At 43.0% G+C, this 25790-nt stretch overlaps 1 protein-coding gene across 3 annotated transcripts; it reads left to right on the plus strand.

Annotated features, from left to right (window-relative positions):
- The first annotated feature begins 585 nt into the window (after nt 1-585).
- ARRDC3 (arrestin domain containing 3) lies at nt 586-14735 on the plus strand. Of its 3 annotated transcripts, XM_086480532.1 has the most exons (9): nt 586-878; nt 3161-3167; nt 4176-4257; nt 6646-6793; nt 7981-8083; nt 8499-8755; nt 9178-9340; nt 10403-10557; nt 11980-14735. In XM_086480532.1, exons 1-9 carry the CDS (start codon nt 615-617, stop codon nt 12034-12036), a joined length of 1236 nt encoding a protein of 411 aa, XP_086336658.1. In that variant the 5' UTR covers nt 586-614; the 3' UTR covers nt 12037-14735. The 3 variants fall into 3 exon arrangements, with proteins under 3 accessions (XP_086336658.1, XP_086336656.1, XP_086336657.1); XM_086480530.1 differs by lacking the exon at nt 3161-3167 and having other exon boundaries at nt 586-894; XM_086480531.1 differs by lacking the exon at nt 3161-3167 and having other exon boundaries at nt 586-894; nt 4194-4257.
- The last annotated feature ends 11055 nt before the right edge of the window (nt 14736-25790 follow it).

Raw genomic sequence — 25790 nt, forward strand, 5'->3', positions numbered from 1 at the left:
ACCTTGTCTCACTGGGGAAGACGGCAAGAAATCAGTAACTCGGCCTTCAGCGAGTTCAACCGACAGCCTTCACCCGAGAAATGAATGGAACCACAAGGGATAGGAAAAAAAAAATTAAAAAAAAAAAAAAAACCCAAACCAAAACCCAGCAAAGCAGCAGCGGAAAAGAAATGCACACACACTCCCCAGACCGGGGGGCGGGGGGGCGCACCGCGGTCCCCCAGCGCCGGCTCGTCCCCCTCAGACAGCGGCGGGAGAGGCGGGGCGGGGCGGCGCATGCGCAGTGAGGGTTTGTTTGTCACCGGGCTTATAAGGCGGGGCCGGCGGCGGGGCCGGTAGCGCCTTTGTGGGGAGAGAGCGGCGGTGGTGGCGGCGGCGGTGGCGGCACCAGCGGCCTCCCCCGACCCCCCCCCCCCGCCCCCACCCCGAGCCGCCCAGGTTGGGGTCGGGGCTCCCCGCCGTCCTCATGAGCCGGCTGTAGGGGTACGCGCCGCCACCGTCACCTTTCCCCTTGAGAGGTTTTGGGGTTTGTTTTCGGTTTGTTGGGTTTTTTTTTTTTTCCACCTTAATTTTATTTTCTTACAGTCTATTTTTCTACGCTTTGCTATAAAAACATGGTGCTGGGGAAGGTGAAGAGTTTGACAATAAGCTTCGACTGTCTGAATGACAGCAATGTCCCCGTCTACTCTAGCGGGGACACAGTCTCAGGAAGGGTCAATTTAGAAGTAACTGGGGAAATTAGAGTGAAATCGCTTAAGATCCACGCAAGGGGACATGCGAAAGTGCGTTGGACTGAGTCGAGAAACGCTGGATCCAACACTGCCTACACACAGAACTACACTGAAGAAGTGGAGTATTTCAACCATAAGGACATCCTGGTGGGCCAGGAGAGAGGTAAGGGTTCCCCTTTACGGTGCGGGGTGGGTTTTTTGGGGGAAAAGGGTTTATCCCTTTTTTGTCCTGTTTTTAATGGATGCGGTGTCGGTGGAGAGCGGGACATGCCGATGGGTCTCAGCGCGGTGATGGAGATGCAGCTGCAAAGTGCCTACTGAGCTCCCTGACCTTCCACACCGTCGGGTATAAACACCGTATTTTTATTTTTTTTCAACATGCAGGGTTTGTTTTTTTTTAGCAATATTAGCAGGATTTTTCTCTCCGTGGAGAAAACCAGCTGTAAAACCGAAGCCAGGCAGGCAGTAAGCGACTTCATGGCAGCATCCTACCAAGTCCTGAAACACAATGAAAGCACAAAACCAGACTTTTTGACACATCTTTTCGGGCCGGTGATGTGATGATTTGTTGAGGACGGCTCGTTATTGGCAGATAAAAAAGATTCCCCATGGCTTATTTTGGCATATGCTATCACCACCCCACGTGTACTTTTTTTTTTTGGAGGGTGTTTTTTTTTTTTACCCCTACCTGGTAAATCACTTGGTGGTGGGGGGGAAGGATACACGCACGACACCCCAATGTGGAGCAATGTGGGGGGCGGGGGGCCTGTTGCCAGATACGGCCATCCCTCCCAAAACTGGGAGCATGGTTCCCCCACCCCAAGCCACCCCCGCCGGCTATCAACCCTCCCTGCCTGGCAGGGTGAGGACGCCGGGTTTGGGGGCGGCGGTGTGGTGGTGGTTTTTTTTCCTTTTTTTTTTTTTTTTTTTTCTCCCCCGAAGTTCGCAGCCTTTGTTCGAAGCGGTTCAATCCTGTTTGGGACCGGTCCGGGGGGGGGGGGGGGGGGGGGCGCCGCCGCCTGCTCCGCGCAGATTGGCCGCACGCGTCAGGTGGTGGCGATGACTTAATTCCCTAGCACAAGAAAATAAATGTTAAAAACTGGTTATGTAATGTTGGTGCTTCTTGCTGCTATTTTTTTTTATTTTGCAATATATATCATACTTGCTGCAGGGATGGGATATTTCCGCATGCAAAAAAAAATTATTTAAAAAAAAGGACATTTTTGAAGAACTCCGGCTGCAGGCGGCACCCAGCCCATTACCAGGCGTTTCTGTAATTAACACTGGGGGCTTTTTTGCCTTTTTTTTTTTGGTCGTTGTTTCGTGTGATTAACAGCTCGCTAACGAGGTGACTTGCGGCTCAAACCCTCCTCACGCCGCCGCTTTAGAAAACCTTTTTTTCGCCCCAGCGAACTTCACGCACCGCGGGTGACAGGGCCGCTGACCAGCCTCCGGTGGCAGCGACATGCCTGGGAGTGGCGGGGCGGTTTTTTGGGGGTGCGCGGGGGGGGGAGGGGGTGCCCCCCCCCCCCCGTAGAGCCGGCGCCCGCGGCCGAGTTTCAATGACCGCCCCGGCGCTACCGCTCCCCCGAGCTGGCGGCCCAGGCCGCGCCCCCCACTCCCCCCCTGATTGGCCGGCCGGCGTTTGTTGGCCTGTTGCTAAGGCGATGCTAGCTGGTGATTGGAGGGCCGCTGACCGCGGGGGGTGAGGGGAGCAGGTTCCCCTGCCCGCAGCCGGCGTGCGCCGGCAGACCCCCCCCCCCCCCCCCAACCTCCCCCCCGCTGCCTTCCCTCCTCCCGCGGCGGGGCGGGGGCGCTCCCCTGAGGAGCCGGTGCGGTGTTGGGCGGGAAGCCCCTCTCTGAGGACAGGCGGCCGGTCACGTCCCCATCGCCCCCCTCAATCCTCCCTCCCCGCCGGTAGCGCGTCCCCCCCGCTTTGAGGGGGTCTCGGCGGAGAACGGAAGGCGAGGGGCGGGCGGCGCGCCCCGCCCTGGGGCCGGCGGGGGAGCGGAGCTGCCGAGCGAATGTGGCGGGTGTAACGTATGCCGTATGTATATGAGCGGCTGGCTAGGGATCCGCTCGCACCGGTTTAGGCCGGTCGGTTCCTGCTCCAGCCTGGCCCCTGATTGACAGCTCAGCACTTGTTTACCACAGCTCGGCCGCGGCGGGACTGCTGAGCTGGCAGAAAGGGGGGGGGGGGGGGGGGCAGCAGGATGGGAACTTGTCTGTGAGGAGGAGGTGGCCGTGCTGGGAAACAGGGGAGACCACCACAGGCAACGTTCCCCCGTCTCTTTAAAAATAAATAAATTAAAAAATCAAATTAAAACTACCCCACCCTCACGCTGAAACACATTGTCTCGCCCTTTCAGCGCGTTTTCCTGACATTGCTGTCGGGGTGCTGCACGCTGAAGGTGAATTTCTGTTGGTAGCTTGCTGGTGGGGGCTTTTTGCTTTTTTTTTTTTTTTTTTTAATATTTTCAGTGTTTGCGGCACATTACAGAGAGGGGATCATCGGCGTTTCTGTAGGACAATGGGAACTTAAAATTCTCCTATGTGCTTGCATTAATGCTTCAGAACATAAAATATAAGCAGTTTTCGCATTGTCTCATTATGTACCCTTTTATCATTCCAGCCTTTTTTTATTGCGAGATGCTGAGTTATTTTTCTTTCAACTTTCTATTTTGAAGGAGTCAGCATTATGTTGGAATAAACTGCAAATTTATTGCGGTGTTTAAAGGCGTACAAGACCATAAACGGGTCGGATTTTTTGGTGGAACCAGCAAATATCTGGGTCCTGCTGTCGAAGCAAGATCAAGTTAATCTATCAAAAAATAAAAAGTTAATCTCTAAACGGTGTTAATAGGGCAGCTTGCCATTTTCCATGCCCATGAATTTGTCTGGTATTTTCCAGGTGGTGCTTGTATACCTTTCTTTTTTTTTTTTCCCCCCCTCACCCTCATTTTTTTAGTGATTAATTTCTGGACACTGTTGCCAGGCGGGAGATAAAAGGAAGCTGAATTACTAAATTTAATCATCCACAGCAGCCTTCGTGTAGATCGCTTAAAAGAGTCGTCTCTCTTTCATTTTAACTAGGAATCACGGTGGAAAGCATGATTTCCATTACAGGTCTTGCAGGCGGGCCTTGAAATGGCAGCAGTTGCAACTGTGTCAGTGTTCAGAGGCAGGGTTATAAATTAAAGCAAATCAACCTCTGCTTCTCTGCAAGGTGAATCTAGCAGTCTTGGCCTGCCCTTTTTGTAGGTGAGATTTGTCCCTGCATCCAGCAGTTAATATCAGTGGACCAGAGACCCCTGTTTGTGGGACACTTGTGTTCTTAAGTGCTGCAAGGAGTGTGTAAATCCCCTTTTATTCTGGAAGAGAACCCCGTGTAATGTACAAAATGTGTGCAGGTGGAATAGTGTGTTGGTTTTTTTTCCCTCCTAGACGATGACAATTCGGAAGAAGGCCTTCACACCATCCATTCGGGAAGGCACGAATATGCATTCAGCTTCGAGCTTCCACAGACGTAAGTGCCTGCATGCAGTCCTCGGGCCATGCTGTCCACCCTCCTGAGCAAAACTCCTTCTGTGGGTGGAGGGGAAACCTTTTCAATGGTAGTAGGAATTGTGCTCCGACATGCAGCAGAGGACATAATCCCATTAAACTGAAGAGGTTGCTTTTAAACTGATACACGCTTCCTTTTTTTTTTTTAATTTCCACAAAATGGGAGCTCATTGCTGCCCCGTTGCTTAGTTTCTCCTGACCAACTCCCAACTGAATTACTAGGTCTTCCAAAATTTTACCCCTTCCCAAGAGGAAGGAGATGAATTTCAACCAGCGCTGGAGTACTACAAAGTGGCTGAGATATCTTCTAACCCAACCAGCAGTTTACTGGAGCCATGCAGGCCAGCAGAGAGAGAAGGTCACAGCTATATTGTTTGGGCTCAGTGGAACAGATGTGACAAGTTTAACTACGTTTGAACAAAAGAGGGGGTTGTTGTCCTTTAAATAGGAGGCACATACCCAGGCTGGCTTTTATGCAGAAAGGCTGGTTGGAAATAAGCAGAAAGATGGGTGGATGAAGCAAGAAAAACTCCAGTTCCTAATCCTGTTTGCCTCAGAAAGCAAAGGTGAAGCAAAAGTGAGAGCAAAAGTGTTAAGATAACTATTGTTCCCCCGCACCTCCCCCGAGTCTGAAATGCATAATGTAGACATGGTGAATGGAAGATTTATACCTAGAGGAGTTACCAATATGGAAATGAGCTAAAATACAAGTTGCAGTAAAATTAAATACACAGGAACGATGGGAACCTCCACATGGATGGAAAAAGGAGCCTTTTGCGTTAAAAGGCAAGCAGTGACGTCGTTAAGGTTGAAAAAATTTGGCAGTGTGTTAACGTGAAATAGCTCAGTACCTAATATTAAAGCTAATAAACCTTCTGTTTATTGGAGATGCTGGTTTTAGCAGAACCTGCAGATGATAAACGCTTTCACGGGTCAAAGTGAACAGCACAGGACCTTACAGTAGATCTTATTGCAACAGTGGAGAAGACCTGTATACATGGAGATTCTCAAAGACAGTTTAGTACTCTGGAAAAATCTTAACTACAGAAAGAAATAAGGCTAATACTAATCTTCCCTTGAGTTGCAAGGGGCACTTAAAGATGAAAAAACCAAACGTTGTGCATGAACATGAAGTGAAGCAGATAGCCAGCAGAATACCACAAGCGTTGGCCAAAGCACAGGTTCTTTTTAAGTGGCCTGAAGTAATAACTGTGAAACCAGCTGTTGAGAATACTGAAAAAACAAAGGCTGGTATTTAAAGCCTGAAGTTCTGCACTGCCTACTTACTTGTTATTTTATGTCTGTAGAGTACTTTCAAAATTTACTTAAGCCACAGAGCAACAGCGGAAAGAAAGAAGAGACATGATAGCATTGCTGATTTTTGTCTTGAAGAATACGGGGCAGGATGAAACATCGAAGGCAGAATATAAAACCCTTTCATTTGGATTATTTGGGGCAGGGGGGAAGTAAACATGTGCAAATAGAGAAGTCAAACCTGTAACAGAAAGAATTGTTCTAATAAAGTACTAACATGGCTAGTGTTCCTCCCTATGGAAGTTTTATGATGTTACAGGAAAAAAAAAAAAAAGAGATGATGCTGAAAGGTTTGGAGATCCTTTCCACATCATTTTTCTTCCACCTCCCTAAAAAAGATTTCATTGATCTATCAAAGTTCAGAGCAGAATGGGTGTGATGATTTCATGGATATATATGCATATATATGTACATCCATGTACAGTATAAACATTTTAAGGTGGTCTCATCAGGGTAGAAGAACATTAGAAGGTACTTAAAATATCCTCTCTCTTCAGAACTCTAAATTGAAATATTTACTCTGCTTAAAGCGAAACAAGCTACAAAACTACTGAGTTACAGCTAAAATTAACGTGACACTGAGATACCAGCCAAGTAAACAGCAGACAATAATTTACAAAATATGGTATCCAAAACAATAGTTGGTGGATACTAATGCGAATTTTAAGTTGGTAGTCCTAATTCGGCCGTGATAGTCCTAATTCGGCTGTGAAAGGGCGTGGTTTACCCTAAATGTGAGGGTGGTCTCTTAACCTTAAAGGAAGCGTGTACTCTTCTGGCATTTTCAAGTACAATTCTGTAATTGATTCTTAAAATCTATGCAAAACTATAGTAGGATGAATTGGAGATGATTTTTTCTCCCATCTTTAATCCTGAATTTTTTGGAGATACAGAAACTTTGCAAATAAGTTACGCTGCATTAAGTACTACAGTGCATTTAGAATGCAATTCTACATACTAATACCTGAGCTGATCGATTGTATCATTACTAAGAGAGAGAGACTTTACTCAATTTTGACCTTTGTGTCCTGCACAGACCACTTGCTACCTCATTCGAAGGCAGACATGGCAGTGTGCGCTATTGGGTGAAAGCCGAATTGCATAGGCCTTGGTTTCTACCAGTAAAATTAAAGAAGGAATTTACAGTCTTTGAACATATAGATATCAACACTCCTTCATTACTGGTAAGAATTAACAGAATTGCTCATTCTTTGTTTCTGGCATAAAAATAGTGAAGTATAATAACTGAAGCAATATCCACATAAAGTTTTACCTAATATTTGTTCTCTAGTTTAATTACACCTGATCTCCTAAGTATTACATCAGTTCAGCAACTCTGTAATTAGTGATATTTTGAAAGCTACATTTTCCTGTACTTGGAGTTGCTTCGTCAATTTAAATTGATAATACTAAATTGTAAAGTGTCACTAAGAAGGAAAATTTTGAGAACTGTTCCTCTTTGATTTTGAATAAAAATTACTCTGTGGAAGGAACAGTGAAACTTAATATTATAGTGAGAGACTGCTAACTTAAAAATGCAAAGTGCATAATTGATAACTTCCATATGGATAACTTTCTACCAATGGGGAGAAATTATCACAATTCTGTATGATATTTTTATGACATTTAATTTCATTAAAATCATTTCAGTATCACAACTGCTTTCCATGAGGATTTGATTTCAATCTGGCCTAAAATTCCTTTTCTTTTTTGATTTTACTTCTTCCTCAAGTTCTAATCTGAGGAGAAGGGCTGGGGGGAAACCCTCAAAGTCCATTGAAATAGGTTTCTTCTGTGTATGGGTGAAAAATCAGGCTTGCAAAGGGACGTTGGCCTTGCACAAATTCCATTTGACTTTAATGGGCTTTGGATCAAGTCCTAAATCCTGGTATCATGTAAAATAATGGAGTTGTTTGCTGTAGATGATACGAGATCATTCCAAAACAGAGGAAATAGCAGGAGTCAACTAAGCTAAATTACTGTAACCTCACTGTTTCTGAAATACAGTGTACTGGAAAGATATTCTCATTTACTGATAAATGAAGAGTTCTGCCAACAAATATGTTGGGATATGTAGGCTGTAAAGCCTTTTCTTAAGTTATAGAGTATTCATGTACAAAAGCTGTTTTAAGTATGACTGTAGTATGAAGTCTAGTAGAAAAAACAGTGAGTAATGGAATTAGAATAAACCTTCTATCTACGTAGTACCATTAAAATTGTTTGAGTTTTTTACTCTAAATAAAACTAGCTGTGTTTACCAAAATATGTAGGAATAAGTACACTATGAAAACAATCCCTTGTGTTGATCAAAATAGGTGAAGATATTCATGGAACTCTTTGTTAAATGGACAATGTTGTTCTTTTCTTGCAGTCACCCCAAGCAGGCACAAAAGAAAAGACTCTCTGTTGTTGGTTTTGTACCTCAGGCCCAATATCCTTAAGTGCCAAAATTGAAAGGAAGGGCTACACCCCAGGTACGTAACAGAAGTAATTATAGGAAATGGTTTTCCTTCCCTTTTAAAACAACAGTTTGTACTTACTGCTGTTATATAAACGAAATGTTTAAACTGTGCTTACCACCTCACTCTGCATTCAGCCGTCTTCTTGGTATTTTCTTAACTAAGGCTAATTTTGTTAACTGATGCTAGCTGTGTCTCCAGATTGTTGCAGGACATCTGCTTCTGTAAGACTTGCGCATTTTACTTTTAGATTAGCTCATGGTGTTCCTATTCCCGTTGGCATCAGAGAGTAGTTTTTCAAGGTACAGCATTGCTACCAGCATAGACCATTGCTACAAGCATCCAGTGCATTCTAACAACAGACAGAATGTGTCAATTTGCTTAAGCAGCTTAAGCTTAAGAGAGAACATGAAATTCTGTTTTCTTTCAGGTGAATCAATTCAGATCTTTGCTGAGATTGAGAACTGCTCTTCCCGTGTGGTGGTGCCAAAGGCAGCCATTTACCAAACGCAGGCATTTTATGCCAAAGGGAAAATGAAGGAAGTCAAACAGCTTGTTGCCAACCTGCGTGGGGAATCCTTGTCATCTGGCAAAACAGAAACCTGGAATGGCAAGCAGTTGAAAATTCCACCTGTTTCCCCTTCGATTCTTGACTGTAGTATAATCCGTGTGGAGTATTCACTGATGGTACGTTGGATAGTCTGTTTCACTTGAGTATGAGTAGTTTCCATCATGCCTTGCAAATTGCTAACAAAGCATACTGTGCTAATTATTTGCAAAAGAAATGCATACCCTAGTATTAATGTCCTGACAGGAGTTCTGTAAATGTGTTCAGGTTAGATCATGCATGTTCTTAAAACAGTTGTGGCCTGCCAGCTAAGCAAATGTGTTAGGAGTAGGTAACGTTTCCACACGAGGGCTCATGTTAAGAATCCGGAGCTGCTTTTGACTCGACTAGCTTTTTGTCATGGTAAGGGCATTGGCCCTAAAACAGACAATAAGAAACTTAAGTTCTGTGTGGAAAATTCCATGGACAGAGTCTGATAATTATGAAGTACTCGTTTAAACCTGCATTGTAATCATACGCTTCTTTTGTTGTTGTGCTTTAGGTGTATGTTGATATTCCAGGTGCCATGGATTTATTCCTCAACTTGCCACTCGTCATTGGTACCATTCCTCTACACCCATTTGGTAGCAGAACATCAAGTGTGAGCAGCCAGTGTAGCATGAACATGAATTGGCTTGGTCTGACACTGCCTGAAAGACCAGAAGGTAACTTGACAGAACCAATCCCAGTCAGTTTGCTAGTTTGTTTTGGTTTTTGTCCGCTTCTTTCATTGCTGTTGTGCAAACAGAGCCAAGTTACATCCTCGGTAATAAAGCTCACAGGAAATCCATTGTGGCTGTTCCCTTGCCACCTGCTTGTCCTCAGTAGGAGAACAGGGTTCCCTCCCTGCCTTCCTCTCATAAGGACAAGCAGTGAAGACCAGCTGATTGGAAGCTGGTACAAGTGAAAGCGCAGGATGCCATTATACCTGTGCAGAATTAATTCTGGCTCCAGTATCCCACTTGCATCCTTGGTTAGAAGGCATTGTAACCTGTCGTAGTAGCAGTTATGGTGTCCTTTACCAGCCTTAGTAACCGAGGCTTTGTGAAAAGGTAATGTAATTTGTTTTGATGGGAAATCTCTCTTGTCAAAGGAGAAACTCTGTATCTCCTTCTCTCTGTTTTCACACATTGAATATTGTGTTAAGCTTTGGGGCCCCCAGCACAAGAAAGACACAGACTTGCTCAGGTGGGTTCAGAGGAGGCCACGAAGATGGTCAGGAGGCTGGAGCACCTCTTCTGTGAGGACAAGCTGAGAGAGTTGGGGGTGTTCAGCCTGAAGAAGAGCAGGCTCTGGGGAGATCTTCTAGTGGCCTTCTAGTACTTAAAGGGGGTTACATGAAAGGTGGGGAGGGACTCTCTATCAAGGAGGGTGGGGGTAGAATGAAGGATAGTGGTTTCAAACTGAAAGACGGGAGATTTAGATTAGATGTGCGGAAGAAATTCTTCCCTGTGAGGGTGGTGAGGCACTGGCACAGGCTGCCCGGAGAAGCTGGGGCTGCCCCCTCCCTGGCAGTGCTCAAGGCCAGGCTCAAGATGGGGCTGGGAGGAACCTGGTCTGGTGGAAGGTGTCCCTGCCCATCGCAGGGGGTTGGAGCTGGATGAGCTTTAGGGTCCCTTCCAACCCAAATAGTTCTATGAAGTGTATTTTAAAGTGAAAAAAAATGTAATATTTATCATGTGACGTGTTTTGACATGCGTAAGAATTTGTTGTGTTCTTCCCTGCAGCACCTCCTAGCTATGCAGAAGTGGTCACAGAGGAACAAAGACAGTCCAGCCTTGCACCCATAGGTGCTTGCGATGACTTTGAGAGAGCGCTTCCAGGACCATTGTTTGCGTACATCCAGGAGTTCCGTTTTCTGCCTCCACCCCTCTATTCAGAAGTAAGTACCTCAACAGAATATGATCGTTAATTCACTGTTTTTCTGTCTTGTGGAATAAATGTAGGAAGTTGTTTCTCATTCCTAAAAATCATGAGAAATCGTTAAAATGATGAACAGGGGATAAGACAACTCTTTGTTTCAGCAAAGTGCAGGTGAATTAATCAAGAGTTTTCAGATTTGACAAAGCCATTAGAATTGTGAGGGAATTTCCAAACTCCTTTGTACTCCTTTATGCAACATTTTAATGAAGTTGTGTATGTAATGTGATACACTGCATTGGTTAACACCAGCTTTTTGCGTCTATAGACAGCGCAACATGCTGATGTTTTTCAGTTCTACTTCTTTTTAAAACTACTCTGGGCAGTTTTCGTTCTGTGTATGTGGTGCTTTCAGAAGTTCCATGTAGAAAAGGTATTTTTTCTGACTTGAGTTTCTGTAGATACACAGTTCTCCAGCATTTCTGGCTGCATTTTTAGTTCTGTGAAAGCCATCCAATAACTGTGACATAACTTCCAAAGCTTTCCACATTCATATTTTTCAGGAAAAAGCAGTGGTATAGGACAAAAGTGAAATAGTGTCCTTTGGCTAAATCTTGCCTTAATGCATCTACTGTTGATTTTTTGTTTTCTTCTCTTGAAACACTAATCTGCTGTTAAGTGGGCAGCGAGGGGCATGGGTTTTGTGTGCTGGAGAATTCTCTGAGGACTCTTCTATAGCGTAACTCCAGAATACAACTCGAGTCCTTTTTTGTTGTAGGTACTAAAAGGTTTGGAAGCCTTTTTTGTCCTCAAATAATGGTTGCATAAAACTAGCTGAGAAGAACATTGACTATATACTATACGCTTATACTATTCTTACTACCCAGTTTTGGAGACGTAAGTTAGCAGGTTGTTTCCCTTCTTCCTTTTGTAGAAAGGAAGAAGAGATAAGGTGTGGAACACATGGACTTCTAAGACATTTTATTGGGTGGTTGTAGAATGACTTTTTACTGATAACTTTGTGTCTTTTGAAGGAAAATGTCTTCTGAAATTAATTAAATATTTCTTAAGCTACATTTTTAGTGATGAGTCAAGTTATCTTTTTGGTGCACAGTAAATCAAAAAGGTTTCTGTGGTGCTAAAGCAGACTTATTTCAAAGCTTTTATTAGTTCTTTGTGCTTACCCTTAAATTACCATCAGCCTGGAGTTTAAAAATTTGTACTGCGTACTTAGTTACTAATTTTTCATTCAAAGTTTTGTCTAAATGACTAGAGGTTTTTTCAGTTATTTGAATAACCTTTGGATTGGGAGTGCCATTTATCGCTCTGTCTTAAACTTATCAATTTTGGTGTTGTTTTGTTTGGATTGCTTTATTTCTAGCAGTTGACTCTAAAAATGCCTTGGGTCGTGTTGTTTTGTTTTTTTTCCCTCTCTTTTGGTTAGATTGATCCAAACCCAGATCAGCCCACAGATGACAGACCATCTTGCCCCTCTCGTTGAAGGAATCCATACAAAGCTGACTTGACTTGGGTTTTGAATCATACCTGCCATGTTGAAGGTCAAGGCGTCATGGTGGAGACACACTTTCAGAGGGAGTGGTTTTGCTCTTGCCTGTATGGTGAATACATGAAAACAACCTGTGATCGTGCTTTAAAGCCTACAGTAACATTGTAGGGCTGCTCTACATGCTTGAAGACCTGAGCTTTCCCCCCCCTCCTTTAAATACTGGCACATACTAGGAGCAGCCTTACTAACCTATGGTCATGTGTGTCAAAACACTCAAACCACATTGTGAGAGAGGGGTGGCTTCCTCTTATGATTTGGAAATTTGCACATGCTCATCGCTTACGTTGTGCGGTTCAGTGTCACTACAGCTTTTTCTCACTTATGCTGGACTGTTGTTACCCCCCTCTTTGTTTGTGGTCCGCACAATAAGGAGCAAAAGAAAGCTTTGGCAAAAAAACAACAGCAACAGACTTTGACAAATGCACTGACTTTTTTTTTTTTTTTTTTTTAATTTAATGTAGCCTGGACTTTACCTGCATATGCACATGCTCAGAATTGTCCTAGTAGGCTGATCATGTATCACCTTTTCAGCTTGGATCCTATTGTGGATTTATTTACAAACATCAAATGCCTTCAAGCCAATCCTTCTTGCTGTACGTTTTGCAGCCTACTGTAGTAGATAAGCAACGGATGTGGGGCTGGGGTGGGGGGTGGAGAGTTAGTAGAAAGAAACTAATAGACTTCATCAAGATTGTATACCTTCTTGATTTCTTTTAAGAATTTGTTGCCTTTCTACTATTATCGCAAAGCAGCATTTTGTTACAGACTGCCTAAAATTCACTTAATCTCAGGTGAACTCATCACTTGCCAAACTGTTGTAATGCTATTTGTTTTGTTATGTTGCACTGTTGAGTTGCTTCTCTTTCGTTTTGTGTTTGTGTTTTGTTTTTTGTTCTTTACTTGAGAGGGGGATCTGGAATAGGGACATACACAAAAGTTTCAAAACCCACCCTCATTCCCATTTATCTTTCTATGTTATAAAAAAAAGATGTTCAAGTTTGTGAAGCTTTAAAAACAAAAAAAAAAAAGGCACAAGTGAAAGCAGCACCAGCAGACACCAGCTCAGCCTCAAAAGAATTTTAAAAGGAAATAGTCATATGCTGTCTAGGATTCATAGACAGATCAATATCTCAAGTAGTAGGGATGGGAAGGGAAAGTAAATTTATTTTTATATATATTTACCTAATCACCAAAAATTCTATATGTAATGAGTCTCTAGTAGAAAGTATATTTCAAACTGCAGGAAAAGCTTGGACTATGCTAAGAGCTCAGCTTGTGCACTTTGTATTATCTTCAGGGTTTATGATACTGTAAAAATAGTAAGACTAGGAGTATAATTAAACTGGGCAAGATCAGTGTTACCAGCCATACTCAGATACTAGTTAGCTAGAATCGCTTTGATGATTACGTCTTCTGTGGTACTCTCAAGAGCTTTGAAACAAATGGAACAGCGAATTTGACCATATGTTCATGCAGAACGGAGGGAATTACGTGGAAAGAGCACTCGCCCTTGAGTGTGCCCCAAGCAAGAACAGAGTGCGAAGGAGCCGTAAGGTGTGCTAGCACAAATGGCAGCACTTACATGCTAGAGATTTACGACAAAAGTCAACTTTCCTTTTCAGAAACCGTGTAACACAGGCCATTGACAAAGGGACATGCTTCTGGTGTTGACGAGTTAAATCAAGATGTAATCCATCAAATATCTATCTCCTTGTGCAATAAGACGGCTCGGAAGGGAGCGAGAGAGGGGAGGCTGGTGTTCCTGTGTGGTGCTTGTTCTTAAAAACCTCTGCCTTGTTTTTAAGGCTTCATAAATGTGACAAAATAGGCTTTTCCATAAGTGGCCTTCATGAGAACATGAACGATAATTCATGTTTCAAAAATGACAACAGGGTGATAAAATATAAATGAGTCGCGTTTTAAGTGATTCAGTTAAAAGGCTTGGGCTTTGAGCAAGAATATTGGACGAGAAGGAAATTGGGTGACGTCTTGTGTTACTAGGCCAATTTTGTGAATGTCCCTTCCCTCTACCCTCTCCAACCAGACAATTTTAAAAGCTGATGGGATCGTTGGCATAAAAGGGCATTTGGTGGTTTTACTTTTTTTTCCTTTTTTGTTACTTTAACAGACTAGGGAACAATTGCTGATATACATAGCATTAAAGTACTTACCACAATATAATGGAAAATTGCATATGAATCGGGATTGACCAATATCGTAGTAATTGTCATGGCATCACAAGCCTTTGTGATTAGAGTGAACAATTCTATAACCTTATCAAATAAAGACTTTTTAGTTTAAATTACGTTGTTAGTTGTTCAGAGGCATTACTCTTCCACAAGTATTGGTCAATTCTCATCGTTTTAAAACATGAGGTTCACAGTTTTAGCCCAGTATTTGATAGAGAATTCTGATCTGAATTAGGAAAAAGTGAGTAAAATCCAAACATTAGAGAAACAAAGTGCAATATTAAATGTTTGCTTTATAGATTATTCTATGGCTGTTTGTACTTTTTTTTTGTTTTTAGTTTTGGTGCTGAATATGTCCTTGTAGACTCTGTTTCAAGAAAACAGTATGTGGAAAACAATTTAATTTTTCCTATTGCTCTTCCTTGTGGAAAATAAACTTTTTTTAAAAAAAGAAAAATTAAATGTCATAACTTTTTCTACATGACCTAAATATTTTATTCAAAACTTGTGTATGTATGAAATAACTGCAAGGATCAGATAATGCTGGGACTTACTACAGGAACACAGACACTACCTGACTCACACTAGATGGGGAAAATTTCTATTTCACCACCCAGTGCCACCACAGTCCGGTTTCATTACCCTGGGCCCTTATCATTTGAAACCTTGATGACCCCTTGGGACAAGCCGGGCCCCACATGGGAAGCTGCAGCTCCCGACACGGGGAAATCCTTGTAGCCTTCAGGATACACCCACCTTTCCAGGGCACCGTGTTTGTGTCTCATGGCTGCTGTGGTGACCCTCATCCCAGGCGTCTGGTCGGGTTGACGTATGACTGGGGGTTAGGGAGGGGGCAACGTGCATTTTGGTGGGACTGGGAGGAAACCGAGGTAGAGGCGTGACTTCAGAGGTCTGATTTGCAGCTGGGGCTTTGTGATGTGGTTTGGCCCTGTGGAGTGGAGAAGGTGCCCTTTGCTGTTCCCTTGGAAGGTCCAGTGTGACCTGGTGTTGAAAACGTCTTCTGGCCGTCGGTGCCCTGCTCGATGGGGCTCTGCGAGGTGCTCATGAAGCTCCCCGGCATGCCAGCGACGAGGCGCTGCCGCGGCATCTCGCTTCCGCATACCACGCGCCGCTGGACCTCTGACAAAATGGATCGTCCTCATCCTTCGGTGTCGACGTGTCGTTTGACCTCAGAGAAGGTTCAGCAGGCGAGTGGCCAGGGGCTTGGGCAGGCGGCCTGCCCTCTGCCTCTTCATCGGTGTTAGGGGTACTGGGGAGTGCTGTGTTCCCGTAGGGCTGTACCCTCAGTTTTAGGGTGCAACTGCTGTTGTGGACAACCCAAACATTTGATCTAGTGTTGTAGATAATACAAATAATAGGACCTCCCTCCGTGAAACAGCATTTCAGCTTAATTTTGAGTTTTTAACTGTTAATAACAGAGAATCCAGGCAGACTTTTTAGGGGTTTTTTCCTCCCTATTAATAGCATGATCATTTTTGCGTGAGTTCTGTATCAAACCGAAGGTGGTTTCTCGTTTTGCTCATCTACTTGGAGCTCCTTCATAGCTGGATGACAGTATTTTTTTCCTAATGCCAGCACAGCCCTACTTGGTAACCAAGTTTCCAATGCTATGTGGCATGTTAGAATTTAAATTAGCATCAGCATCATTTAAGGAACATGGACTTCGAGCAGCAATGTGCAACGTTTTCTTGAAATCTCACATTTTTAGACCGGCGTCTCTACTTAACAATTCATTTAAGCTTAGCTTTATTGTCAGCATTGTTATAAAGTTGGAAGTTACCAAAGTTTTATTATTTGAGATCTAATTTTCTTTTTTTTTTTTTTTTAATGCAAATGCTTCTTATTTCTGGATATTAAAATACCCGTGCGCATGTGCAAATCTGTGCTACACCAGGATGTAAAGCTAATGGCTCAGCTGTCCATAAAAACGTGCGGAAGGGCAGCAACTTACAATGCTTGGGCACCTGAGCTTCTGGGAGGCACAAGGCAATGTTGCAAAACTGATCAACACCTTTCCTGCCAATTACCTGGCTAAAGCATCTATCTAGTGCTTTTTAACCCCCTTCTAGATTTAAGCCTTTTTGTGTTTTACAGAAATGAATGGCTAAATTGCCATAAACTCCAGCAGCCTAAGCTTTCCACAGCAGGGCCAGAGGCACGAAGCCGAGCTGCAGAACTGAAGAAGGGTTCTCAGAAGCAGCGCGTGAAGCTGAGCATCTACCCAACAGCGCCTTTCCACAGGAAAATGTCTTTGCCCAGGTGAATGCTGCTGTTTTGAACCAGCTCCTGTGACTTGAGGTACACGGCTACAGGCCACTCTACAGAGAGTCGAATGCCCAACATAGATTTTCAGTAGGTTAGTGTTGCAGGAGGACAACTGCTCCTGGGGACGTAGAGTCCAGGCTTCCGACGTGTCACGGATTTGGAGCAGTGCCCTCCTTCACAAGACCACGGAGAGTTGACGAGGTACCAGGAGTTGCACTGCATGACCCTTAACTGTGGATTTCAGCTCCTAGATTTTGGTTTTTTAGTGAAAGCCACTTGCAAAGGCACATTGTCAGGCACATTCCACCTGCCCTCCAGACCATATCCTGGAAATGAAGAGAAAAGTGACCTATTTCTTCTCCCAGCAATCATCCACTCTTGGAACTCCCCCACCTAGCTACAGCATGCTATTTTTAGAGCTGGATCTCCCTGTCTCCTGACCCAGCGGACTTTAGGACAGAGCAGTAGCTTCTGAGTAGGGGCCAGCTGCTGTCACGAAATCTGAGTTGAACGATGTACCTCTAATTTAATCCGGCGCATAACAGGGAAAGTTGAGTTCAGAAGGACGCTGTTTTGAGTTTGCTTCAGGCAACTTGCTATAATATATGTTTATCACATTTGGGTGAGAGACAGTGACCTAGAACAGAGAAAGTGAGCACTTTAAATACAACATAAAGTTTGAGTCATTTAGGAGGTGTATTTTTAGAGGAGTAGGAATATACAGATTAAAAAAAAAAAAAAAAAAAAAGCACATCCAGAGACCAATATCAAAGTACCAAAGCCTGGCATTATGTGTTAAATCTTTGCCACTCCAGCAGTAGACTGATGTCTTACACAAGAAAAAACAAAACCTCTCAAAGGTGGTGCATTCTATCTACCACGAGCGGCTGCGTGCAGGGTTTCCAGCGGGGGACGCTGGAGGGAACGACCAAGCGCACAGTGGTCCCCATCGCACCCGCATGTCGCTGCCGAGGGGCTCTGGCCTTCCACCTCGAGTCTCACCAGGCTGAAGCGTGCCTTTGACTCGCCAGCTCTCCAGCAAATGCTTGGGGGTGGGGAGGCCAGGAGCCATTACCTGTTTATTGGCTTAATAAATGTTATTTCTAAAACAAACCGATGACTGCAATGCCATTCAGTCTTTCTCAAAGGAGATATCATGCTTTTGTTTTCAGCTGAAGGGAATATAGGAGGAGGGCAAAATTATTGCAAAACCTGGTATTAATTATTTTTTTCTGAAAAGTAACACAATTGCCTGGATCTAAGTAAGACCTTGCTGTCATTGGGCTGCCTGGAATCAAAATGAAACTTGCCACTAGAGATGGTCTTAGCAGCATTCAAGGGAAATCCATTATGGTTGCCCATCAGCTAATAAACAGAATTTAATAAATCCCCCTGTGGTTGGTAGCTCTGTAAAAAATGCAGTGTTCACGGGTGATGACTCCTGATTCACAAATATTTTTTTTTATTATTTACACCCTCGTTTGGGGGCCTACCCTAAATCAGTTGGAAGCCTGTCAGCACTGCTCCATTTCTGCTGTAGGCAGACCATTTTTCCTGATTAGGACTGCTAAAAGCATAGACCACCATAACATCTTCAGCTCCTATTTCAAAAGTTATTTCACTATTAAATATGTAGGATAAACAAAGAGAAACCTGTGTCGGTGTTTTACAGCTTTTTAATTATCTCCCATAAATTAAACTAAACGGTCCTCTTACCTATCTTTTAACAGGCTAAGACAGGAAAGACAGTTTTACTGCTGCCCATTATTTTTTTAGTGCATCAAACACCATTTATTGTGACAGAGTTGCGCACCTCTAAAGCAATAAAGCGATTCATCAGTTGTACCACATAAAGCTATCCTCCCAAACAAAACAAATGAAGAAAACAATACCTGGCTCATGCAGCAGTAGAACAATGTAGTTTAAATTAACTTACAAACCACAAGACTGTGCTTACTTTTCTTTCTGATTTTTCCCTCTTCTTTCCTTTCAAAGTAATTTTAAAGAACGTAACAGTCCTCTCTTAATCCTTTTTGCTATCTTCCCTTTCCTGTATTTTATTCAAACTTTTTAATCCTTCAAAACATCCTGCTTCTTTTTGTGCTTTTATTCGCTCTTATATCCTATGTCACAAATAAAACCTCGTATGAAGCTGGATTTCCTCAAAGAAAATCCCTTTCATCTACCTTTTTGACCTGAAATGCCTTCCCAGAATGCACTTGAAAAGCCACTGTACATTTTCTGCCCAAACCCATCTTTTTATTGAAAAAAACACCAGGAGTACTGATTAGATAAAAGACTTGTGAATCCCTAGCATAGAACTTTATTCATGGTATCACCTAGTAAATAGGGCTGTTGCAGTCTAATAAAACTGTTTTAAGGTTATTTCAGCACTGTTGCCTTGGAGAATCTCACAATGAACACAAATTGGCTTACCTTGAAGGCGGTTTTATCACATCACAGGTTAAAAGCAAGCACAGGAACGACTCATACTGGAGTACAGCTCAGCGAATCTTTTTTACCTGTGAAATGACACATCCTACTGCTGTCTCATGATTACCCCTCTGCCCAAAAAAACCCTCCCAAATTAAGATTCAAATGGCTTATAAACATCATTTTCATGTAGCTAACATACGGAAACACTGTTCTAATGAAGGCTCTATTACCCTACACTCGTGCTGATCATTTTTGCTTACCATATGCAATTAGAAAGTAATTTTAAAATACATTCATTTCTTTGGCATATATTTGGTACTGTTCCATGGCTCTGCATGCCCTAATGCTAACTGGGCTTCTGGCACTACCAGAAGAAACAAGACAAAACACACTTGAGAGCATGCTTAGGGTTGAAACGGAGTACAAGCAGCACATTGCTTCCACTTACTTGCTACTGCGAAAGGCAAGCTCTGCTGTGCTAAACCTTACCCTCTTGGCAGCTTGTTGATAAATACAAAATACTCCAAGAAGTCATTTCTTTCTCCTTGGCTCACTGTGAGCAGATCTGAAGGATAAGAAGGGTAAGAGTTGCTATTATTACAAGTCAAGAGTAGTGCAGGGAGAAGGAAGAAACCCTAATTTTGCACTGGTGACTGGTCCCTCTACCCAGACAGTATCCAAGCAGCCACCGACGGAGAGAAGCCAGACATCCCACCCCTGACGAGCACATGGATATCTTTAGCTCAGTAGTGCAATCTGCAGCTTATAAGTGCATTGCAACAGGGAAGTCCCTTGCTGAAGGCAGTGAGTGCCCTCCAGGAACCTCTTGATGGAGCAAATTCCCCGTCAACCCGCAACATCTCCGTCACCTGCATGAGTCCGTGGGGATAACATGTGCGTGCACCCCAAAGACACGCGCATGCGGACCGAGCAGGCTGCGGATGAGAAGCAGCTTTGATTTATGTGATCCAGAAGTCTGTTGACTGGTTACACAAAACAGAGATCTTGTGGGTTCAGACAAGGACATTTTGGACTGGGATGGGCTGTTGTACTTTCCAACCTTATAAGAAGATGTTCTGTTTCTGCAGCCCATAGATCTTTCTAAACATGGTGACAGTTTTAATAAGGGGTTTTAAAACACTGTTATAGGATTATTTTAGGGTGCTCTGAATCGTACCCAGGAACTGAACCAAACGCTTTTCCTGAGCCCTCGTGCAAGGCAAGCTGTTGACAAGAGGAGCAAGTGCTTTAAAAAGTTTCACATTTGTAAATTTTAACCCAGGCCCCCAAGAAGCCTTAGGGCTAGCATTGTTACAGAAAGATGAAGAGTGAAAAAAACCTAAGAGCAATGTGTCTTGTTGGAAAGTAAAAGACTACTGGGATTCATCAGTGGTAGCAGCGTGTGCCGTGGATGTAGCTGGTGTGACGCAGCAAGGAACCTCATCACAGTGCCATCTACTTGTTTTGCTCTGAGGAAATGGGTGCCATGTATTTGGTTTCAGTTTAGTCCCACATCACTCGTCGACGTTAGACGCAACACAGTGCAGCAAACAAGGTACAGTGCAGGCTTTGCGAACAGGGCTGCTTCAGGGATGATGCTAACTGCAGCGTGCAAGTCGTGGGCTAGCACAGAACACCCCATGCCGAGCCACGGGCACCCACGTTAGCAGGGGTGTTACGGGAACACCGTGTCTTGTCAGCAGGCTCCAGACACCGTCCCTTCAAAGCAGGGATAGCGAAAGTGCACCCTCATCCGTGGCAAGGGCTGGCTGACTCTCAGGAGCAGCTGCGGAGAAAATCAGTCCCTTGGCTCCCCCTATAACTTCTGCAAAAGATGCTGCTGACACCAGCCTGCTTGCCCCATCCAGGGCAGGGGAAAGAGATCGTGTCACTGCGTTCCCTGGGAGGGTCAGATCTGTCCACACTTGCAAGGGCTTTATATTCTTGGCTTCTCCTCCACAATTCACAGCTGACACTAGTTATTTCTAGGAGCTCTTTCTCTCCAAAAGGAAAAAGCAAGGGTGGGGGAAGAAGATGGTTGCAATTATTTAAATAAATAGCACGTAAGCAACTGGTCTTATTAAAGAAACAAAAATAATAGGATCAGACTTTGCACATCTTGTGGGCTTATAAGGATTATGACAAGCCCAATTCTGCACAATTATGTTTATGAATGCATATTTTGCTTCTATATTGGGGGGGGGGGGGCTCATGTTCCATACACAGAGTACATAGAAAAGGCAAAAATTATCATCAAAATAGGATTTGTGACTCACTGACTTTGCTTACTGAGATAAAGAGCTAAAATTTCTTCCATTCTGTCGATTTCCTTGTAGTTCACTGAGTTGATTTACTTTCGGCCCTTTAACTGAGTTTCTTCTAGCTCTGATTCATGACTACTATATTACTAAACCTGGAGAAAAGGAAATTTTCAGCTTCCCCAATCATCTTTATTTCCGTGGAAGAAAGCTGATAGAGGAGTTCTTCGCTCAAACCACACAGGATCAAGACAACCAGGAAGAGGCAGTTCTCAGGGAGTGACTGGACAGTGATCTATGAAGAAGATCGTGTGTTCCCTTGCACCAACATCTGAACAGTCCCTGGCAATGCGCCTAGATATTTTGGACGTTGCATGTCTGTCAAATAAATCAAAGATCCAGATGTAGAATCTGGCAATGATGACATTCTGCTGGTGACTTTCAAGCCGTCAGCTAGTGAGCAGGACACAGAGAAGCATAAATACTATGTTTTTTAATCAGATATGTTATTTTATATGTTATGTTATATTGATCAGGTATGCTAGCATATGTTAATGTGTTAACATAACATGTTTATTTGTTATGTTATATTAATCAGCTACATTTCAGGCAGCTGTTTTATTTGTAGGAGAATTGATGTTTATTTCTTTCAGTTCTTCAAAGCTGTATTTCAAAAACTTTTTTTTTTTTTTTTTTTGGAAAGGTTCTAAGAGCAGGCTTCTCTCTCAAATCACAGAGAACAATCATCAAAAATGTGACATCAGCCTTCAAAACATCACCTCCGTAGAATGACAAGGAAATGGTTTAAAGACGTGTATGAATGAAGGTAATGAGATTTAAACTATTACTTTTGAACTGAAAGGAATGCAGGACCCTACAGGGTAGGCATACTGTGAAATTGAGAGACACAGTCTAGCTCGTGCAGCTTACTAAAGGCAAATTTACTGGATGCATTCTTGTGAAGTGAACTTCACAACTTCTTTGTCCCAAACTTGAGAATTCTGCAACCAAAACTGCAGAATGCTCCATCGGACTTGCCAGCTTCACGGATCCAGTATGGTGCACCCAGCCCACCAGCAACTGCTCTGCACTTAGCACAACACATCTGGTATCTCCCAGGCTGCCGGCACACAGATTATGTCATTGGGCACACAGATTCACTTTGTACATGCTCTGCCAAGTTTAGAGGAGCTTCTGTAATTCATTAGTAATATACTAGATAACATTAAAAGGGATTAGTTTTTTATAGCAAAAATTACTGAAAAATACTTTATAGTGCAGATTTTTGCTTTAAGTCACTGTGTGTTTCAGAAAGCTGGAAGTCTTGTCAGCCAGCCTGTGCTGCATTTTCTGTACCTATGTCGTCTCCTAATAGACACTGCTCTAATTTCCATTTGCTCTCTAGAGCAACCAGCTCTCTCACCAAGGAGTTGTTTGTCCTGTCTCTCTGGAAGGACAGCAGTGGTGTCCACCACTCCCAGCATAGCACTTGGATAAAGAAAAGTATGTTGTTTAATGCAGCTAAGCCATAGGCAGCACGGAGGATTGCCACTTTGAAGACCCACTATCTGAAATCCCATGCGCTAGCATCCTTCTGACAGTGCTGTGCAGAGACGCACTCTCTCTCTTTGCCTAATAAGCGGCTGCCGAAGGAAGGAAAGCAACTGTCCTGTATGCCCCGTGTTCATCTCTCAAAGTGCTGTGGTTTTCTGATGAGTTGCCTAAAACAGTGTCTATAGACCAAGTTATGACAACTAAATCTCACAGTTTACAATGACATTGTTACGTTTGTGATACAACTTTTTGCTGCCTTTCTCTTCAAAGCCGTGAACACGGCGCGTATTAGCCATGAATGAGAGAGAGAGACGTTTCAAAGCACGACGTGCCTTTCCTAATACCTCCTAATGACTGCACAAGGAAAGGCTAGCTACAGTTAACACTTATAACCTAATACAACATCACCTTTTTAACCTAATATAAACTACAGTTGTCGTCTTCCATTTAATGTAGCCATAGTGGTGCCCATCTTCTTTCATTCATGCTCGGGGTCAAGGCTTTAAGAACTATGCAACGTTGATGCTAACCGTTGGAAACCTGCTTTTCAACAAAAACACTTGCTTAAGAAAGCATTTATTTGTTATGTGTGCAGTGAAGTTAATAAATATGCACAAATAAGCACAGGATAGAAAGCAACATCTCTAATTTGGTTCTGAATTTGCTCCTGGTGACTTGTGTCTTTGAAGAGTGGGTTTATAAGCAACTCTTACAGCCAGATATACAGCAAAAATGCCACTATCTAATCTGACTGCTGCAACTGTGTGCTAGGTTAACCACCTACCAAAAGTTTTGCCTTGATCGTTTTTCCTAAGTGTAGCATTTAAGCACGCACTTTTTGTGAATCTAGCATAATTCTTATACCATAAAAGCCTTAGTATGCAGCAGACTCAGTATTTGAAAACCATCTTGGTGATCTCATTTTACAGTCTTTATAATAACATAGTAAGTATTTTGAAGGCCACTTTCCCACCTTCGTATACTTTTTCCACTATGATCTCAGTAGAGTCTTCAGACTTTCAAAGCTGACCAGGCTTAGAAACTTTAAATAGCAATATATTCCACATACTTTCCATCTCCCACATCTTACAGTATGACCATAAAGTGTTAAGTGAAGCCACGGATAATTTGGGATTTGAATGAGGTTTCATGTGAGTGAATCATAAAATACACAAGCAGCATTTTCTGTAAAGTTTGCCAGGGAGAGCTACCCAAATGATTTCCTTCATTATGGTTTCTCAAGTCCATGTGCTTCTTTTTAAGTAAAGGAAGACTAGGCAATTGCTATAATCAGCAATACATTCCAGCTATTCTAGTCTAAAAGACTACATCAAATAACTTGACAGGGAAAAAAAAATATTTAAGGCAGATTTCATTTTAAGATTAAAAAAATTATGTTTTTCAAACAAACAAACAAAAGGAGATACCAGTAATTTACTTTTCTTATAGAAAATGCTTTTCCTTCTTCCCTTGTTAATGACTGTAATAAACAAAGCTCTGGTGGGTTAAAACTAAAACCTGTTTCCTTACCAAATATTGCTTTACGCTTTATTTTATATAGAGATACATTTTTTAAATGTCCATTGAAGCTAATCTGGTAGAGCATAAGATTTAGAGCTCAGGTTACATGACTGCATATGAAATTTCTTAGTTTCCCGTTTTCATATACGCGTATGTCATTTAGATAGACACTGAAAACGGAAGTGACGGACTAGTCTATTGTTGCGGAGTTTCTCACAGATGTTAACTATTTCAAATTATTTAGTATGCATAAAAGAAATGAAAGGTGATTTTGGAGGTAAACTCGACAGACTCAGATGTCCCTTTGTTTTATTACCTGCTCTCCAAAGGTACAGCATGTATTGAGCAAGTTTTGTGCCATAAATCTCAAAACAAACCTGCACATGAAATGCTTCCATTTTCTCATTTCTGTTTTCTTCATGCATTCAGTCTGTATGTTTGAAAACCTTCTAAATGCCACAGTTATTAAACGTATAACTTTGTTAGACTGAATTTAGAAATAAGGAGATGCACCGAAAAAAGCGCATTGAGAATGGAACGCCTTGTAAATGACACATGCCTATTTTTGATTTATGGAGAGTTCAGGCTTGGAAAACTGTTTGAGTATAGAAATTGTAAGACAGCTGCTGTATGCACACCACACGTACAATTGCTGCCTGAATGAAATTACCCTGTTTATTGTCAAAGACAATGCTAGGACAGCTCTAAAGCTAAATCCTGCAAAACTTGCTGTGGTGGGGAGCTGCCCCTTCAGTCCAGGTCCAGCTCGCATGCTATTCTGACAAGTTTTCTTCCTAGCCTACTGTAAACAGGAAATCAGAGTGGACAAGCCAGGAAAGAAGCACGAAATATCCCGTTAAACATGCTGTGTAATGAGTTGATGAGACGTGCTGGAACAGAGGGCTTACTTAACAGAAGCTGAGTCATGCTTTTGCAAACCAGTGTCTGGTTTCTCCCCCCTCCCCCCTCCTCGTCCATTTTTTTTTTTTTTTTTGTTATTTCTGAGTCATCTGTGTCAGCCCTCCCATACCCCTCCACTGCCTGGATGATCGAGAGCAGCTGTTTATAGCAATCGTCTTGGTAGCATGCAAGAGCAAACCTCTCGCAACTGCTCGGAAACGCTAGCTGGAAAGGGAAGGGAAGGGGGGCGCAGACCAAGCACATCTGAAAATCCTGGGCAGCGTCATTTTCATTAACCAAACACTCCTCTTTCGTAGGCTGTATTATTTTTTTAAGGAGAAGCAGCAGGACAGATTAACTGCGATTGCAACAGGGCACCATACTTGCTCTGCTGTTCTTAAACCTACACCAAGCACAAGGAGATGAATTCATTCACGCTGCAGGTGGGGAGCAAGTGTCATTATCACGAACTCATGCCACCGCCCAGAGGATAAATCAGAAATATTTAGGTGCTATAACTCTTAGCTCTCTGCCAGGCAAAATA

This window comes from Leptosomus discolor, chromosome Z (genome assembly GCF_034619465.1).
Source record: "Leptosomus discolor isolate bLepDis1 chromosome Z, bLepDis1.hap2, whole genome shotgun sequence".
Lineage (NCBI taxonomy): Eukaryota > Metazoa > Chordata > Aves > Leptosomiformes > Leptosomidae > Leptosomus > Leptosomus discolor.

Bases quoted from the DNA above. Each gene is read 5' to 3' on its own strand.
- ARRDC3 (XM_086480530.1), top strand. From the start codon at position 615: ATGGTGCTGGGGAAGGTGAAGAGTTTGACAATAAGCTTCGACTGTCTG. The intron at 895-4,175 runs GTAAGGGTTCCC...TTTCCCTCCTAG, and splicing joins CCTGGTGGGCCAGGAGAGAG to ACGATGACAATTCGGAAGAA. The intron at 8,084-8,498 runs GTACGTAACAGA...GTTTTCTTTCAG, and splicing joins AAGGAAGGGCTACACCCCAG to GTGAATCAATTCAGATCTTT.